This window comes from Salmo salar, chromosome ssa10 (assembly GCF_905237065.1).
Source record: "Salmo salar chromosome ssa10, Ssal_v3.1, whole genome shotgun sequence".
NCBI classification, from domain to species: domain Eukaryota; kingdom Metazoa; phylum Chordata; class Actinopteri; order Salmoniformes; family Salmonidae; genus Salmo; species Salmo salar.
In genome coordinates, this window is record NC_059451.1 from 28,422,478 (window position 1) to 28,441,782 (window position 19,305).

Here is a 19,305-nt window from a genome sequence, read left to right on the forward strand (position 1 = left end):
CTGCTGGGTTGTTGCCCTCCTACGGCCTCCTCCACGTCTCCTGATGTACTGGCCTGTCTCCTGGTAGCGCCTCCATGCTCTGGACACTACGCTGACAGACACAGCAAACCTTCTTGCCACAGCTCGCATTGATGTGCCATCCTGGATGAGCTGCACTACCTGAGCCACTTGTGTGGGTTGTAGACTCCGTCTCATGCTACCACTAGAGTGAAAGCACCGCCAGCATTCAAAAGTGACCAAAACATCAGCCAGGAAGCATAGGAACTGAGAAGTGGTCTGTGGTCCCCACCTGCAGAACCACTCCTTTATTGGGGGTGTCTTGCTAATTGCCTATAATTTCCACCTGTTGTCTATTCCATTTGCACAACAGCATGTGCAATTTATTGTCAATCAGTGTTGCTTCCTAAGTGGACAGTTTGATTTCACAGAAGTGTGATTGACTTGGGAGTTACATTGTGTTGTTTAAGTGTTCCCTTTATTTTTTTGAGCAGTGTATATTCTCTTTGTTACAGAGTGAGAGCAAACACCCATTTATAATCCTGTCATGCCACTCTTGTAACAGAGAGAGCTATAAAAACAAGTTTGCCAATAATGTCAATTGACCCCTTAATCCCCTTTTCTGAGGGTCCAAGGTAACATGGGTGATCAGATCAATAGCTCCCTTACATGAGAGGCCCTGTCTATTGAGTGATGTCACGGAAAGTACATCTGGCTATCACAAGCCTTTTAAAAACGTCTTCAAAACACTTGGAATTGGAAACCTTTCCAGTTGCACTGTGACCGCCCTATGAGACTAGCCTGCTGCCTACAGCCCCTCGTCCTCTTGATATGTATACATTAAAAATACATCTCCTTTATGTCGATGCTGGCAGTCAATTTGACAGAGTTAAATTCAACAGGCAGACTGGGATTTGGGTTCATTTGAAAAGTTCCTGTTAGTTCTCTCACTCTGGCCACATGGGGGGTGTGGACGAACAATAAGAGATTTGTCAAAGGACAGCATGACAACCAAAAAATATCAACCTCAAGACAGAAAAAAAAACATTTGGGACCGGACTGACCCCTCATATCAAGATAATGACCAGTCTGACAGCATGGGGCCGTTTGTGACGGCTGGCCTGAAAAAATGGCCAATAGAGGCAGCTTGTGTAGACTTCACAATGTGACACCATTAAAGTCTAAGGAAGAAAAAAACAAACCAAAGTGATGGGGTAGGTAAGTGGAAGGCCACAGCAGCCCCACAGCACAATGGACTACTAGGGGATGGTCAATTCATCATCACCACCAACTCCCTTCACATAGCAGCTCAGCCCAGGTAGCTGTACTGCACCACAACATAGATATGTTCTGATACTCAGGTGACACACCATTGTAAGAACTGTCTTTGAAAGCTGTAGAAAATAACAGCCCAACCCCACACGCCACAGCAACTCCATTAGCAGCACATGCAGCTGTAGAGAATAACGTTGTTTTCTACTGGTGTCAGCATTCTACATACTCTTGGCTCCCGAGTGCAAAAGGTTTGGCATTCAACACCTCTTTTCCGAGGTCTGGGCTTGGCAAATCAGATGTATGCATAATGGAAGACAAAAGTGAATCGTATAAGAAAATGAGTTAGTGGTGTGTACAGGATATTTTTCTCTCCATTCACCAGGCACTCAGTAGCCTACCTCCTCTAGTTCCCATAATCGTGGCATACATGTGTCTATTGATATACATTTGATTTGATTTATTAGGATCCCCATTAGCCAACCCCAATGGAGACAGCTAGTCTTACTGGGCTCTGACACACAACAAAAAAATACATTACAGACAAAAGACTTTACATACATTTACAAATATTAAAATGTAGTCTGTGTGCGTGTGTGCATCTTTCAGTTACACATACATGTCAGTACATACAAGTAGCTCACATGGGGGAGAGGCATTGTGCCGTGAGGTGTTGCTTTATTTGTTTTTTTAAAACCAGGTTTGCTGTTCACTTGCGCTATATAAGATGGAAGGGAGTTCCATGCACTCATGGCTCTGTATAATACTGATGTTTCCTTGAAATTGTTCTGGACCTGGGGACAAAAAAAAACTGGTGTCTCGTGGGGTCAGTGCTTTGTGTAAGTGCAAACAACTTGCAATTTCCAACATGTTTCTTATAAAAAAAAAATAAGTGAAGCAGTCAGTCTTTCCTCAACTCTAAGCCAAGAGAGACTGGCATGCAGTGGCGGTTCTAGCTTGTATGGCTCCCTGGGAGAACCCCCCCCCTTCAGCTACCCCACAGCCAACAACAACAAAAAAAGCACCATTCTGCACTAACTGTAATTTTTATTCAGACATTTGGAACAACACAAATAAATAGTCATAACATTTAAAACGATATAAAAATATATACAAAAATAAGACTCATAAATATCAAAAAGTAACAAAGACAAATAGAAACAAATTGTAGTATATAAATACAAATAAAGAGAATCAAATTATTACACTGTTACCCTATTGCTAACAATAAAACACACAAAAAACTAGATTACACAAATTCTATATCACACAAATACACAAATAGAATAACACAATTATAAAGAAGAGAACCTGATTATTACACTATTGCACTTCAAACAAGAAACACAAACTAAATTGCACAACTGCCATCTAAACCCTGACCTTTCTTGCCTTCCTTGATTCAAAGTCATCAATTATATCATAAGAAATCTGCCCAGCAATTGCATGGTTAATACTGATGACAGCAAGGCCACTAAGGCGTTCCTGTGACATGGTGGACCTCAGGTAGGATTTGATGAGCTTCAGCTTTGAAAAGCTCCTCTCTGCTTCAGCTACGGTCACTGGAAGAGTAAGACAAATTCTGAGAGCAGTACACAAATGTGGATACATTTCTGAGAGCTCCCTTCATGTATAAATACCAGCAGCTCAAGCAGGGTCATGGTCTTTTTCTTCCCCCTTTAAGGGGTGGATCAGCTTAATATTGCAGAAAGAATGTTGCTTCCATCAATGTAATTGTCTGCATCATTTTCAATCCTCCATATATTGTTTGGGTAAATACACTGCTCAAAAAAATAAAGGGAACACTTAAACAACACAATGTAACTCCAAGTCAATCACACTTCTGTGAAATCAAACTGTCCACTTAGGAAGTAACACTGATTGACAATAAATTTCACATGCTGTTGTGCAAATGGAATAGGCAACAGGTGGAAATTATAGGCAATAAGCAAGACACCCCCAATAAAGGAGTGGTTCAGCAGGTGGTGACCACAGACCAGTTCTCAGTTCCTATGCTTCCTGGCTGATGTTTTGGTCACTTTTGAATGCTGGCGGTGTTTTCACTCTAGTGGTAGCATGAGATGGAGTCTACAACCCACACAAGTGGCTCAGGTAGTGCAGCTCATCCAGGATGGCACATCAATGCGAGCTGTGGCAAGGTTTGCTGTGTCTGTCAGCGTAGTGTCCAGAGCATGGAGGCGCTACCAGGAGACAGGCCAGTACATCAGGAGATGTGGAGGAGGCCGTAGGAGGGCAACAACCCAGCAGCAGGACCGCTACCTCCGCCTTTGTGCAAGGAGGAGCAGGAGGAGCACTGCCAGAGCCCTGCAAAATGACCTCCAGCAGGCCACAAATGTGCATGTGTCTGCTCAAACGGTCAGAAACAGACTCCATGTGGGTGGTATGAGGGCACAACGTCCACAGGCGGGGGTTGTGCTTACAGCCCAACACCGTGCAGGACGTTTGGCATTTGTCAGAGAACACCAAGATTGGCAAATTCGCCACTGGCACCCTGTGCTCTTCACAGATGAAAGCAGGTTCACACTGAGCACGTGTGACAGACGTGACAGAGTCTGGAGACGCCGTGGAGAACGTTCTGCTGCCTGCAACATCCTCCAGCATGACCGGTTTGGCGGTGGGTCAGTCATGCTGTGGGGTGGCATTTCTTTGGGGGGCCGCACAGCCCTCCATGTGCTCGCCAGAGGTAGCCTGACTGCCATTAGGTACCGAGATGAGATCCTCAGACCCCTTGTGAGACCATATGCTGGTGCGGTTGGCCCTGGGTTCCTCCTAATGCAAGACAATGCTAGACCTCATGTGGCTGGAGTGTGTCAGCAGTTCCTGCAAGAGGAAGGCATTGATGCTATGGACTGGCCCGCCCGTTCCCCAGACCTGAATCCAATTGAGCACATCTGGGACATCATGTCTCGCTCCATCCACCAACGCCACGTTGCACCACAGACTGTCCAGGAGTTGGCGGATGCTTTAGTCCAGGTCTGGGAGGAGATCCCTCAGGAGACCATCCGCCACCTCATCAGGAGCATGCCCAGGCGTTGTAGGGAGATTATACAGGCACGTGGAGGCCACACACACTACTGAGCCTCATTTTGACTTGTTTTAAGGACATTACATCAAAGTTGGATCAGCCTGTAGTGTGGTTTTCCACTTTAATTTTGAGTGTGACTCCAAATCCAGACCTCCATGGGTTGATAAATTGGATTTCCATTGATTATTTTTGTGTGATTTTGTTGTCAGCACATTCAACTTTGTAAAGAAAAAAGTATTTAATAAGATTATTTCTTTCATTCAGATCTAGGATGTGTTGTTTAAGTGTTCCCTTTATTTTTTTGAGCAGTGTATATACATCCATATACATACACGCATGCATACATATACACATATTGTCATAGGGGTCGTTGTATGGAGACCAAGGCGCAGCGTGTATAGTGCTCATTCTTTGATTTTTAATGAAAACACTTCAACAAGAAAACAAGAAAACGACCAACAACAGTCCCGTCAGGTACTCTAGACTAAACGGAAATAACCACCCACAAATCCCCATGAAAAACAGGCTGCCTAAGTATGGCTTCCAATCAGAGACAACGATAGACAGCTGCCTCTGATTGGAAACCATACCTGGCCACAACATAGAAAATGACAACATAGAATGAAACTCTAGACAACCCACATAGAAAACAGAAAACCCAAAACACATAGACGAAACACCCCCTGTCACGCCCTGACCAATCTACTAGGGAAAAATGACCTCATACCAGGGTCAGGATGTGACAGTACCCCCCCCCCCCCCCAAAGGTGCAGACTCCGACTGCACCCAAACCAAAAAACCCAACAACAACAACCCCAAACACAAAGGGAGGGCAGGGAGGGTGACAACAGTCTATGGCGGCTCATGTGCTCCACCCAGAACCTTCCTCTTCTCCCGATCCTCCAGCAACGGAGGTGGCTCTGGCTCAGGGTGTAAACTCCATTCCGCCCGCAGATCCCTCCGCTTCTGTAACATAGGCCTGTGGATCATTATTGGAGGAATCGGACTGTAGATCCTTACCGGAATCACTGTGCTGTAGACCACTGCTGGAGGTTCCGACCTCCAAGCAGCCGCTGAAGGCTCCGGGCTGCAGACCGCCGCTGAAGGCTCCGGGCTGCAGACCGCCGCTGATGGCTCCGGGCTGCAGACCGCCGCTGATGGCTCCGGGCTGCAGACCGCCGCTGATGGCTCCGGGCTGCAGACCGTCGCTGAAGGCCCCGGGCTGGGAGGCGTCGCTGGAGGCCCCGGGCTGGGAGGCGTCGCTGGAGGCCCCGGGCTGAGGAGCGTCGCTGGAGGCCCCGGGCTGAGGAGCGTCGCTGGAGGTCCCGGGCTGAGGAGCGTCGCTGGAGGTCCCGGGCTGAGGAGCGTCGCTGGAGGTCCCGGGCTGAGGAGCGTCACTGGAGGCCCCGGGCTGAGGAGCGTCGCTGGAGGCCCCGGGCTGAGGAGCGTTGCTGAAGGCTCTGAACTGAGAAGTGTCGCTGGAGGCTCCGGACGGAACAGCGTCGCCGGAGGCTCCGGACTAGGAGGCGTCATAATCGGTTCCGGACTAATGACCGTTGCTGCTGACTCCATGCCATGGATCATTTCTATAGGTTCCGCGCCAAGGATCATCACTGGAGGCTTCTTACCTTGGATTCTCACTACAGGTGCCGGGCCATGGATTATTCCGACAGGCATCGTGCCATGGTTTATCCTTACAAGCTCCGGACCATTTAAAATCCCTCCAGGCTTCTTGCCAAGGATTCTTTCCTCAGGTTCCGGGCCATGGATTACCTCTTCAGGCTTCGTGCCATGGAATGTCCCCACAGGCTCCGGGCCATGGACCATCACTAGAGGCTTAGTGCCCTGGATCATCCTTACAGGCGTCGGACCATCGATTATCACTAGAGGCTTTTTACGTGGAGCAGGAATCGGTCTCACCGGACTGGGGAGACGCACTAAGGGCCGAGTGCTCACAGCAGGCACCGGCCGTACCGGGTTATGGGTGCGCACTGGAGGGAGAGTGCGCGTAGCAGGCACCGGATGTACTGGGCCATGGAGGTTTACTGGAGGTCTGGCGCTTGCGGCTAGCACAACCCGTCCTGGCTATTTGCCATATATTTTAACTGTGCAGTGATGCTTCACAAAAGTATTGAACTTTTCTATTCTCATAGCTTCTACAGACTGTAAATTAAAAATACACGTTTTTGCTAAAATAATTATTATATTATTGATTGATTGACTATGGTTTTTCAAATCACCCAGTATTGCTATCTGCAGGGTCATGGTCTTCGATGGCAAGTCAGGCAAGTTCTTCAGTTCCTGTGCAAGGTCTCTGCCATCCAAGTCTGAGTGTTCTTTATAGTGCAGTGTCATACTAAGGGCCTCACATTGTTCTGTCAGCTCCTTATTTGAGAGACTTTGGAAGGTTGATAGCACTCAAACTTGTCTCCTACATTTTCCAATGTGGAAAATCTTTCCTGAAGGGCTGAGGTTGCAGCATCAACAACGACACTGAAAAATGTCACCTCCAGCTTCTTCAGGGCATCAACCAAAGGCTCATCAAATGATTCGTATGAAAAGTTCCGCTTTGTGGACCTCAGCCTTTTTTGTTGTAGAACAGCCTCTACATTCATTCCCTCGCAAATATCCTTGGCTGACATTTATGTAGTCATAAAGCCTTTTGCCCTGTAGTTGCTGAGACCTCTCTCTGTCTTTCTGAGAAGACTGACTGCAACATCCACATGCATACTGGGAGACTGCATCAGCTTGCTCACATGTTGGATCTGGCTCCAGATATCATACCACACCATTGTACAGATGCTGAAGCGGTATGATCCCACCTCCTCTGACAAGGACTGGCACTCAATCTTTATCACAGGGTCTTGGGTTTGATCCCTCACCTCAATCAGTGCCTCTCTCACAGCTGCTGCCTGATACCTCAGTGGCTCGACACTTAACTTTACTCTCCAACCTTGTCTCAGTCCACATCTTCAATGTGATGTCCACATGTTTTTTCAGGATGGCCCATCACTGTGTGGAGGCTGAGAACAAGGTGTACAGTTTGTGTAAGATGCCAAAGTAACCTGTGGCATCGACAGAACCTTTAGCAGCATCAGCCACAATCAGGTTCAATGTGTGAGCCCCACATGGCATACATAGAGCTCTTGGATTCATTTCCAGGAGTCTGGATTGGACACCTTTGTTTTTGCCTCTCATGTTGGCCCCATTATCATAAGACTGTCCTCTACAGTCCTCAAAAGGAATTTTTAGCTCCTCTAATCTTTTGAGAATCAGGGATCAAATGTTGGCCCATGGACTCCTCTGCCTCCAAAAACCCCATAAAATGTTCCTTTATAAGGGGCTCCTCCTCCTGACAACTGTTCCGTGTGGATGACAATGGAGGTGGAATCTAGAATGATAGAGAATAATTTTGCCAGCTTGATGTCACTCACCATTATTGAAATTACCTTGCTGCTCAACAAATCACTGAGTTCATTCTGTATTTGGTGGCCAAGGTAGCTGGTGGTGTGACTCGAGGTCCTTTTTTGGACATGGCTAAAGTGTTCTTTCATGACTGGATCAAATTGTGCCATCAGTTCAATCTCTTTGAGGAAATGTCCATTTGATGGAGAGTACAGTGATTCTGTGTGTCCCCTTAGTGCCAGATTTCTAATTGCCAGAGACTGCACAATAGCAGTCAGACGTGTCAACACCTCTCTCCATCTTATCCTCTCAGCCTCCATAAGTGCCATCTTATGCTTATCAATTGTTTCCCCTTTTTTGATCCTCATTGCCAGTTCTTTCCATGTTTTCATGCAGTTGTGGTGTTCTGAACTGCTGTTGTGTGAAGTCAGCAACGAACTTGCATGTTTCCAGTTTGTCAGTCCTGAGTTTGCTAAATTAATTTGCTTCTTAGAAAAGAATTCGCAGCAAAAGAGGCTGCTGTTTCTTTCGGAATACACCAACCAACTTGTAGGGATTTTTTCACCACTCACCAAGGTCTTCCTGAAATACTGGTGGTGGCAACTTCTTCCATCACTCTCATTCCTTGGGAAAACAGAGTTAGGTGGTACCTCACTTGGTCCTCGCAAACTAGTTGTGTCCGAATTCTGTCAGTCAGAACTGAAGGCCAGTCAGCAGGGTCTGTAGACTGTGGTTAATCCTCAGCAGCAGGATTTGGTGGGGATGCATTTCTAATGGGGAGCACATGGGCATTAGTTTACACACGTTATTCACAGCATTTATAGTTTTATAGTGGTGGAACATCCCACATACATACCCAGTAATAATAAAATCATCAATGTTACCTACAATATGGAAACTTAAAACTTTGCAAAAGGGAAAGTATTAATTTTGTTTATGTTATGCAGGGATGTACACATAAACACATGCGTGTGTACTGACACACACACACACACACACACACACACACACACACACACACACACACACACACACACACACACACACACACACACACACACACACACACACACACACACACCTGAAGAATCCTGCTAGGGACAAGTGGAAGCAAATGGGTCTTCATCCTCAGGCTCAGACAACATTTGTGAAAACACCTGTGTGGCTGAGGAGGTGGATGGCTCCTCATTCTGAGGCTCCAAGATGATTTCTGAAGAGACCTGTGTGGCCGAGGAGGTGGATGGCTCTTCATCCTGAGGCTCTGAGATCATTTCTGAAGAGACCTGTGTGGCCGAGGAGGTGGATGGCTCCTCATCCTGAGGCTCTGAGATCATTTCTGAAGAGACCTGTGTGGCCGAGGAGGTGGATGGCTCCTCATCCTGAGGCTCTGAGATCATTTCTGAAGAGGCCTGTGTGGCTGAGGAGGTGGATGGCTCCTCATTCTGAGGCTCTGAGATTATTTCTGAAGAGGCCTGTGTGGCCGAGGAGGTAGATGGCTCCTCATTCTGAGGCTCTGAGATCATTTCTGAAGAGGCCTGTTTGGCCGAGGAGGTGGATGGCTCCTCATCCTGAGGCTCCGAGATCATTTCTGAAGAGGCCTGTGTGGCTGAGGAGGTAGATGGCTCCTCATCCTGGCCAGTGCCAGAGGGTGCTCCAAAATATTTCAGAAGTGTCCCTGAATTTGCATTGAAATACAGTATATGAGTCTGACACCCTAAATACATTTGGTGCACAATTAAATATACATGTCATTATGCACAATTTATCAAATTTTCAGAATAGGAACCACATGAACCATACAACCTCCTTGGCTAATTCTAGGCATAAGACACCCCAAAAGACTCAATATACCATAAGATACAAAATATCAGCATAATATTGACGTCTTCTAAGTTAGCCTACAGCATTGGAAATTCCCCCTACTGAGTTTAGGACATAGTCAACACAATCACAGAAAACCTTTATGATGTCACCTCAATGAAAGTTAACCAAATCAATAATGTGTTATTTAGGTTGTAATCGTTTTGCTGCAGGCTACACACACTATCATGATGAAACTGTGTGAAATTATATCCAATACTATGTAAGCTAGTTGGACAGAAAACGGAATATTGTCGCCCTATGTGTAATAGCATAGCAAGCAACATAGCAACATAGGCTAACAAATATAAGTGTTATACTAGCCTATTTCATTACATGCATAATATTATACTCATAAAGAGATGACATAGCTGTATAACTTTATCTTTTGCGCGTTTCTCCTCTTCTTCTTTTCTCTTTTTCCTAAACTGGGCACCTGATGGCTTAGACCTTTTCTTATCCATTTTGTGTTGATTTGGCACTCGAGCATCAATACATTACCCATCCCCCAACACTGTCAACCAAGAGTCAAGACTAAACAGATTCACCTTGGTGGTGTGCAGACTGGTTTTATATTATTCTTAACGATTTCGCACAAACCATTTCATAGTGTGACTGATTTGACTAATTGCATTAGTACTGTACAAAGTTAGAGGTGAGCTATTTGATAGATTCCCCCACTCCCACAACCTCGGGCTTCCAGTGGGGAGACCTGAGGTCAAACCTACCCCCACCCCCCTCCCCATCTCGTACTTCTGAGTGGGAGACCTTCCCAGGCAGTAGCCTGCCTAGCTCACAAACTACAATCAGGGCGCCCACTCTGACAAGGTTAACTGACCCACAGTCCCACATGGTGACATGATATCACTGAAGTGACGTGCAAATGAGTGATAGAAAACCAAATTACGCAAATGTCACCATTCCAAATTTTTTGGTGCGGCCGCCCCGTGCCTCTCCTGGCAAGATGCCTGGCGGCTGCCCATGTCACCCATACCTAAATCCGCCACTGCCAGCATGCATAGTATTAATATTAGCCCTCTGATTACAATGAAGTAGTTCCTTATAAATGGAATGCACATTAGCGGTGCGCTGGTCAGCTGTTTGTTCACCCACACGCAATTGCTAATAGTCCATCCACAACTGCCCTACTGTGATAAAGTGAAAATGCTCGACCCTAACCTGAAAATATAGAAAATTATCTGTAGGCTACAGTCAGAGAGGACGGAACGATTTGACAGGGGGTGCAGGATTTATTTTGCCTAATTTAGATTAGATTCTGCTTATAATGATGGAATTTTGGTAGGCTATTTGTTAGTCTATAATTAAATACATGCACCTTCTCTTCTGTCATTATATGTTGCCCTAGAAGACTAAATAAACCCTTGCTCACCAGAATAATGTCCTAAATGATAGAAAGAATGCTTCAATCTAGTTGACGTCGGTAGAGTTTCTCTGCTATCTCTGCTTCTTTCACAGAGCAAAGACGTTTAGGGACCTCAGAAAAAATAAAAATAATTGGGGGGAAAAAAATTCTAAATAACATCAGTTTGATCAGTTGTGAGAAAATAGAAAGCTGTGAAAACAACCCAACATGTTTCTGATAAGATTTCAGTTCGGCTTGGATGCATGTTTTATGTGGTTGAAATACTATCAGCTTTTATGATGCTTATAAAGATAGCACCTCTCAAGATGCTGAAATTAAGAAACCATATTTCTCCACTCCTGAGTCAGAATGTACATTTGGTGTACCATTTTACTGCAAGAAATGCTTAATTCTGCAGGAGTTCATATTAAGACTATGTGAGAAGTTATAGACCTACAGTCTGTGTCCATATTTCAGTTTCCATTGTACCCATCTGAACAGTAGGCTACAGTTCCCTTCTCGTGCCATAGGCTTTTTTGAAGTCCCCATCTTGTGACTGTCAAATTTCTATAGCGCCTCACAATCATCATTCACATAGCATAGGCACTGCTATCATCCTCTTTTACCACTTCATCAAATCTTTCCCAAACATTACTTTTCTGGCCCTCTCTTCTCTTATTTTCAACTCTCCATTTCACAGCTTTCGCTTACTGAATTAAAACACAGACATTATCCTTTTTGCCTCAGTGGATAGACATTAACTTTTGCTGCCCGTTCCCAAAAGCGTTTGGCGTGTATGCTATCTGGTGCGTGTAAAGTCAGGCCCTGAAGCTTAGACTTACGTACTAATGCCAGTTAGACAAAAGAAAATGAAAGAAAAACATTTCTAGATTTTTTAAAATGTATTGTTTCAACCCGCCCGCACGCCACCCACCCACCCTTAACCCGCCCGCACCGCGGATATAACTGTGGGGACTGCAGGTTATGAGTCAACCTGCGGATCACTAATGCACATAAAGGCCACATTTGTCAAGTGATAAATGTTTCTACAACATGTAAAACATATTTGCCAAAAACGAGGCTATTAGGATCACTGCAGCATTGTATGGGTATTCAATAATTCAGAGCCACTCTATTCATTACATTTCTGTGTCAACGCAGTTTGACACTAGAGAGAGGAAACCATGACCCTTAATTGCTTAAATGGACAAATTTCTTTGTCTAAAATCACATTCTTCACAGAGCCTTTTTTCCTGAGAAGAAACCCTCTACAGGAGAGACATGTTATAGCATACGAGTGGTCAAATAAACATTCCTATTCAATCTTCAAGGTGGCAACCTGTAATGTAATTGTCTGCAGATGACTATCCAATGATGGAAAGTGCACCAGAAGTCAGGAAAATTGCAAAGCACAATTCAGTGGAGGCATGGTGAGAGCCTTCTACTAGCAGGATTTCTTCATGGAACAAAGGGAGAATCCATCACATTCTCACTACCATTGGCATATAAAAGAACAGAACCATTAAATGAATATTAAATGAGATTGATGTTCGTTAATTATCTGCCCACCTGAAACGGCTTAAGGAATGCATTCACTTATCCATGTAATTAGCTTTGATATGGCTTTATATAATTTCCAAGAAGAAAATGGAGTGCCTTATAAGCAAGGCTAAGCTCAAAATCTCTTGAAATTCCAAAACAAAAAAGGTTTTAGTCTATTGCATGAAAAAAATTCCATTGTAGCTCATACACCTACTGTACCCAGAGAGGTACACACAAGCAATCTTTACCAATGTGCCATCCAGAAGACACATTTAAGCAGTTATTTTCAGCAGGCCAAGATTATGACTGCTTTTCTCATAGGTAGCCAAGCAGTTAAGAGCGTTGGACCATTAAGCGAAAGGTTGCTGATTCAAATCCCAAGCCGACTAGGTGAAACATCTGTTAATGTGCCCTTGAGCAAGGCACATATCCCTAATTGCTCCTGTAAGTCGCTCTGGAATAACAGTGTCTGCTAAATGACTCAAATGTAAAATGTCATAACAGAAACAGCATATGCAATGCCTTGACAAGATCCATCCCTCAGTTCACTAATCTACGATGATTTGAGCCTAGGCAAAGATGCTGATTTTCTGTTTTGGAGTGTCCAGGACAGAGCAGTGTCAGCATTGGCTGACCTGAGGGGAATGGACAGGAGTCTGAGATGTGTCCGGAGGAGAGACAGAGCACTGCCCACTGCCAGTGTCCTCCTCCTCTCCCTCTCCTCCCTGGATCCCTGACAGCTGTACTGTAGCCATTCAGTTCAGGCCCAATGCCAGAACCCCAACACAGAGACCCAAGAAAAGGCAACTGACCTTCCCATTGACCATTTATCAAAGCCCTGATGCACACGGAAAACTGCTAAACACATAAGGCCCTTTTATTTTTGTATTAGTAGGCAGGTCGCTAAATTTTGATTTAATTGGTCCCCCAGACAATTCAAAAGAAGAGGGATGGAGGGGGGAAAGAGCGAGAGAGATTAACCAAACTTAACCTGCTCTCTGCTCCAGTCCATTCCAATGATGTGGTTCGATAATGATGAAACAGGAAGGGACATTAACAAAATAAATAGCAGACGGTCGGCTGTGGCTCTGGAGCCCTTTGAAATTTATTCCCTCCTCATTCAATATAGAATAAGCACCGTCATATGTAAGGGACTACTGGTGGACACATTAACAACACTGGAGCTGTAGGAAGTGATGGCTTCTAGTATCTGGGTTATGGCAGCGTTAGCAGAGAATGTAATTATGAGTCTAATTGTCCTCTACCCACTACTCATACTACATTGAGCAGTTAGTATTTATGTGTCTCCATGAACATATTTTTCCTGGAAAAGACGGATCCAACAGTCGGCGAGCCGATGTTACAACCCGCTGACTGGACATGTGTTCATCCTCCCTCTGTAAATGACTTGGCGCTTTAGCCAAAGTTAATCTATCTTCATTTCCTGTGGAGGACCCCCTCCTCACACCCTAGCATTTACCACTAACTCTTACCTCGCCGCGGCACATGGGTTCCCCAGCAGTCGATACACCATGGCCTGGCGCAGATGGTGGCGGAAATAGATGGGGTTTAGCTGGATGGCTCTGGGAAAGAACAAAGAGAAATAAAAAGAGACTAGTGTTATTGAAGAGAGATTCAACCAGTTCAGAATGGTCCATAGTTTCATTGTCTGAGAATCTGTTTAAATGTAATTGCCTCAAAGTGTAAAACAAAAACAGCCTTTCTTTGATGCCTGGTGGTTACATTGTACAACAAAATTTAAACAACATATTGCTGAGTTGTTCTTTTGGGTCACTTAAAAGGGGAAAATATTGTTGTCATTGTGCTGAGTCCGAGTGATTTTGGCTGAGGCTGTTTCAGACAAAGAAATATACTTTTATGGCAGATCAGTTATGGGGATTTATGAGGTAATCATAGAATGAAATGTTCAATGGGAGTGAGGAACTGTGATGCAAGAAGGGAAAAGAATTAAGGTCTGATAGGTTTAATGTGAAATTACTCTGTGCAATTATTGTTCCTGATGTGTTTGCCATTTTATACAAGCATTGTCCTCTTAAGTCTAGGCTTAAAAAGACACATCATCAAGATAACTACTGTAAAGCAAAATGAAATAAACAAATGAAATGATAATAATTTTGCTGGTAGAGTATGTTTTGACAGTGGATTTACAAGTGAATATGAAAAAAAATATTCACTTTAACTTGATTGGTCAACTCCCCCAGCCTTCCTGCATTAATTTACATAATTTGTATCCTTTTGGGTTCCTGCAGTTCAGTGTTGAGGCACTGAACTGCACTGTTTTTTAGTACGAAAACTAAAAAACAGTCACCAAAGATATGGAATAAAAGAAAGGAACTCAGTTGGTGAGCGATAAATATTGCACCATAACAATTAGTAGAGACCTTGAAGAGTAGGAATATGTAAATAAATAGTTAACATGTAAAAAGACAAAAAATGTGCTCAACCACGCGGTTCATAAGTCAATATAAGGTACTTTATAGTATGAAGAAAAAAAATGAATACAAATACTTATATTGGTGAAGAAAATATTTAATTGTTGACAACACACCAACATAAATTGGTTAAACCAACATAAATTGGTTAAACGGCATTTCATGCCCCTTGAGGTCAATTCATCCATATTCAGACTAAATGTTGCCTATAAAATAATGCCTATAATATTAATACAAAAATTGTACTTTGTCAAATATTAATTACAGTGCCTTGCGAAAGTATTCGGCCCCCTTGAACTTTGACCTTTTGCCACATTTCAGGCTTCAAACATAAAGATATAAAACTGTAATTTTTTGTGAAGAATCAACAACAAGTGGGACACAATCATGAAGTGGAACGAAATTTATTGGATATTTCAAACTTTTTTAACAAATAAAAAACTGACAAATTGGGCGTGCAAATTTATTCAGCCCCTTTACTTTCAGTGCAGAAAACTCTCTCCAGAAGTTCAGTGAGGATCTCTGAATGATCCAATGTTGACCTAAATGACTAATGATGATAAATAGAATCCACCTGTGTGTAATCAAATGCACCTGCTCTGTGATAGTCTCAGAGGTCCGTTTAACCTGTTGGGTCTAGGGGGCAGCATTTGCACGTCTGGATAAAAAAAATGTACCCGATTTAATCTGGTTACTAATCCTACCCAGTAACTAGAATATGCATATACTTATTATATATGGATAGAAAACACTCTAAAGTTTCCAAAACTGTTTGAATGGTGTCTGTGAGTATAACAGAACTCATTTGGCAGGCAAAACCCTGAGACATTTTCTGACAGGAAGTGGATACCTGATGTGTTGTATTGACTTTAAACCTATCCCATTGAAAAACACAGGGGTTTAGGAATATTTTGGCACTTCCTATTGCTTCCACTAGATGTCACCAGCCTTTACAAAGTGTTTTGAGTCTTCTGGAGGGAGATCTGACCGAACAAGAGCCATGGAACGGTGATGTCCCATTAGACACCTGGCGCGCTACTTCATGTTGGGTACCCTCGTTCCAATACGTTATAAAAGACTATGCATTCGTCCACCTTGAATATTATTCATGTTCTGGTTAAAAAGGCCCTAATGATTTATGCTATACAACGTTTGACATGTTTGAACGAACGGAAATATATTTTTCCCCTCGTTCATGACGAGAAGTCCGGCTGGCTTACATCATGTGCTAACGAGACGGAGATTTTTGGACATAAATGATGAGCTTTTTTGAACAAAACTACATTCGTTATGGACCTGTGATACCTGGAAGTGACATCTGATGAAGAGAATCAAAGGTAATGGATTATTTACATAGTATTTTCGATTTTAGATCTCCCCAACATGACGTCTAGTCTGTATCGCAACGCGTATTTTTCTGGGCACAGTGCTCAGATTATTGCAAAGTGTGATTTCCCAGTAAGGTTATTTTTAAATCTGGCAAGTTGATTGCGTTCAAAAGATGTAAATCTATAATTCTTTAAATGACAATATAATATTTTACCAATGTTTTCTAATTTTAATTATTTAATTTGTGACGCTGACTTGACTGCCGGTTATTGGAGGGAAACGATTTCCTCAACATCAATGCCATAGTAAAACGCTGTTTTTGGATATAAATATCAACTTGATAGAACTAAAAATGCATGCATTGTCTAACATAATGTCCTAGGAGTGTCATCTGATGGAGATTGTAAAAGGTTAGTGTATCATTTTAGCTGGTTTTATGGTTTTGGTGACCCTGTCTTTGACTTGACAAAACATTACACACAACTCTTGTAAATGTACTGTCCTAACATACTCTAAATTTATGCTTTCACCGTAAAACCTTTTTGAAATCGTAAAACGTGGTTAGATTAAGGAGATGTTTATCTTTCAAATGGTGTAACATAGTTGTATTTTTGAAAAATTTGAATTTTGACATTTATTTGGATTCAAATTTGCCGCTCTTGAAATGCACCTGCTGTTGATGGAGTGCACCACGGGTGGCACGCTAGCGTCCCACCTAGCCCCAAGAGGTTAAAGCGCAGAGAGCATCATGAAGAACAAGGAACACACCAGGCAGGTCCGAGACACTGTTGTGGAGAAGTTTAAAGCCGGATTTGGATACAAAAAGATTTCCCAAGCTTTAAACATCCCAAGGAGCACTGTGCAAGCGATAATATTGAAATGGAAGGAGTATCAGACCACTGCAAATCTACGAAGACCCGGCCGTCCCTCTAAACTTTCAGCTCATACAAGGAGAAGACTGATCAGAGATGCAGCCAAGAGGCCCATGATCACTCTGGATGAACTGCAGAGATCTACAGCTGAGGTGGGAGACTCTGTCCATAGGACAACAATCAGTCGTATACTGCACAAATCTGGCCTTTATGGAAGAGTGGCAAGAAGAAAGCCATTTCTTAAAGATATCCATAAAAAGTGTCGTTTAAAGTTTGCCACTAGCCACCTGGGAGACACACCAAACATGTGGAAGAAGGTGCTCTGGTCAGATGAAACCAAAATCGAACTTTTTGGCAACAATGCAAAACGTTATGTTTGGCGTAAAAGCAACACAGCTCATCACCCTGAACACAACATCCCCACTGTCAAACATGGTGGTGGCAGCATCATGGTTTGGGCCTGCTTTTCTTCAGTAGGGGCAGGGAAGATGGTTAAAATTGATGGGAAGATGGATGGAGCCAAATACAGGACCATTCTGGAAGAAAACCTGATGGAGTCTGCAAAAGACCTGAGACTGGGACGGAGATTTGTCTTCCAACAAGATAATGATCCAAAACATAAAGCAAAATCTACAATGGAATGGTTCACAAATAAACATATCCAGGTGTTAGAACGGCCAAGTCAAAGTCCAGACCTGAATCCAATCGAGAATCTGTGGAAAGAACTGAAAACTGCTGTTCACAAACGCTCTCCATCCAACCTCACTGAGCTCGAGCTGTTTTGCAAGGAGGAATGGGCAAAAATTTCAGTCTCTCGATGTGCAAAACTGATAGAGACATACCCCAAGCGACTTACAGCTGTAATCGCAGCAAAAGGTGGCGCTACAAAGTATTAACTTAAGGGGGCTGAATCATTTTGCACTGACAATTTTTCAGTTTTTTATTTGTTAAAAAAGTTTGAAATATCCAATAAATTTCGTTCCACTTCATAATTGTGTCCCACTTGTTGTTGATTCTTCACAAAAAATTACAGTTTTATATCTTGATGTTTGAAGCCTGAAATGTGGCAAAAGGTCAAAAAGTTCAAGGGGGCCGAATACTTTCGCAAGGCACTGTATCTCAAAAGGTAGTCTGAACATGTGTGAAACACGTTGGAAAAGCCTGGATCATTTCAAAATGTAAGAAAACTGTTTTAGGGGACATTGCACTATACACTGAGTTTACGAAACATTAGGAACACATTTCCATTACATAGACTGACCAGGTGAATCCAGGTGAAAGCTATGATCCTTTAATGATGTCACTAGTTAAATCCACTTCAAATCAGTGTAGATGAAGGGGAGGAGACAGGTTAAAGAAGGATTTTTAAGCCTTGAAATAATTGAGACATGGATTGTGAATGTGTGCCATTCTGAGGGCAAGACAAAAAATATTGAAATGCCTTTGAACGAGGTATGGTAGTAGGTGCCAAGTGCACCGGTTTGAGTGTGTTCAAGAACTGCAACGCTGCTGGGTCTTTCACGCTCAACAGTTTCCTGTGTGTATCAAGAATTTTCCACCACCCAAAGGACATCCAGCCAACTTGACACAACTGTGGGAAGCATTGGAGTCAACATGGGCCCCCATCCCTGGTAAAGCGCTGTCCTTTCTAATATAAACATTAAATCTGAGAAAAAAAACTATTGGAAGTTGTAGGATTTTACAGGGAAATATATACAGTACCAGTCAGAAGTTTGGACACACCTACTTTCTTTATTTGACTATTTTCTCCATTGTAGAATAACAGTGAAGACATCAAAACTATAAAATAACACATGGAATCATGTAGTATACTTTAGATTTTAGATTCTTCAAAGTAGCCACCCTTTGCCTTGATGAGAGCTTTGCACACTCTTGGCATTCTCTCAACCAGCTTCACCTGGAATGCATTTCCAACAGTATTGAAAGAGTTCCCATATATGCTGAGCACTTGTTGGCTGCTTTTCCTTCACTCTGTGGTCCAATTCATCCCAAACATCTCAATTGGGTTGAGGTCGGGTGATTGCGGAGGCCAGGTGATCTGACGCAACACTGCATTACTCTCATTGTTGGTCAAATAGCCCTTACACAGCCTGGAGGTGTGTTGGGTCATTGTCCTGTTTTAAAACAAATGATATTGGGAATAAG

At 43.4% G+C, this 19,305-nt stretch overlaps 1 protein-coding gene across 1 annotated transcript in view; it reads right to left on the reverse strand.

Moving 5' to 3' along the window:
* The window catches only part of LOC106613923 (spermatogenesis-associated protein 16), a 70,631-nt gene that overhangs the window by 22,431 nt on the left and 28,895 nt on the right, over positions 1 to 19,305 (reverse strand). The window contains exon 4 of the mRNA XM_014216724.2: positions 13,979 to 14,068. Within this exon, the coding sequence (XP_014072199.1) occupies positions 13,979 to 14,068 (90 nt within the window). The remainder of the gene's footprint in view (positions 1 to 13,978; positions 14,069 to 19,305) is intronic.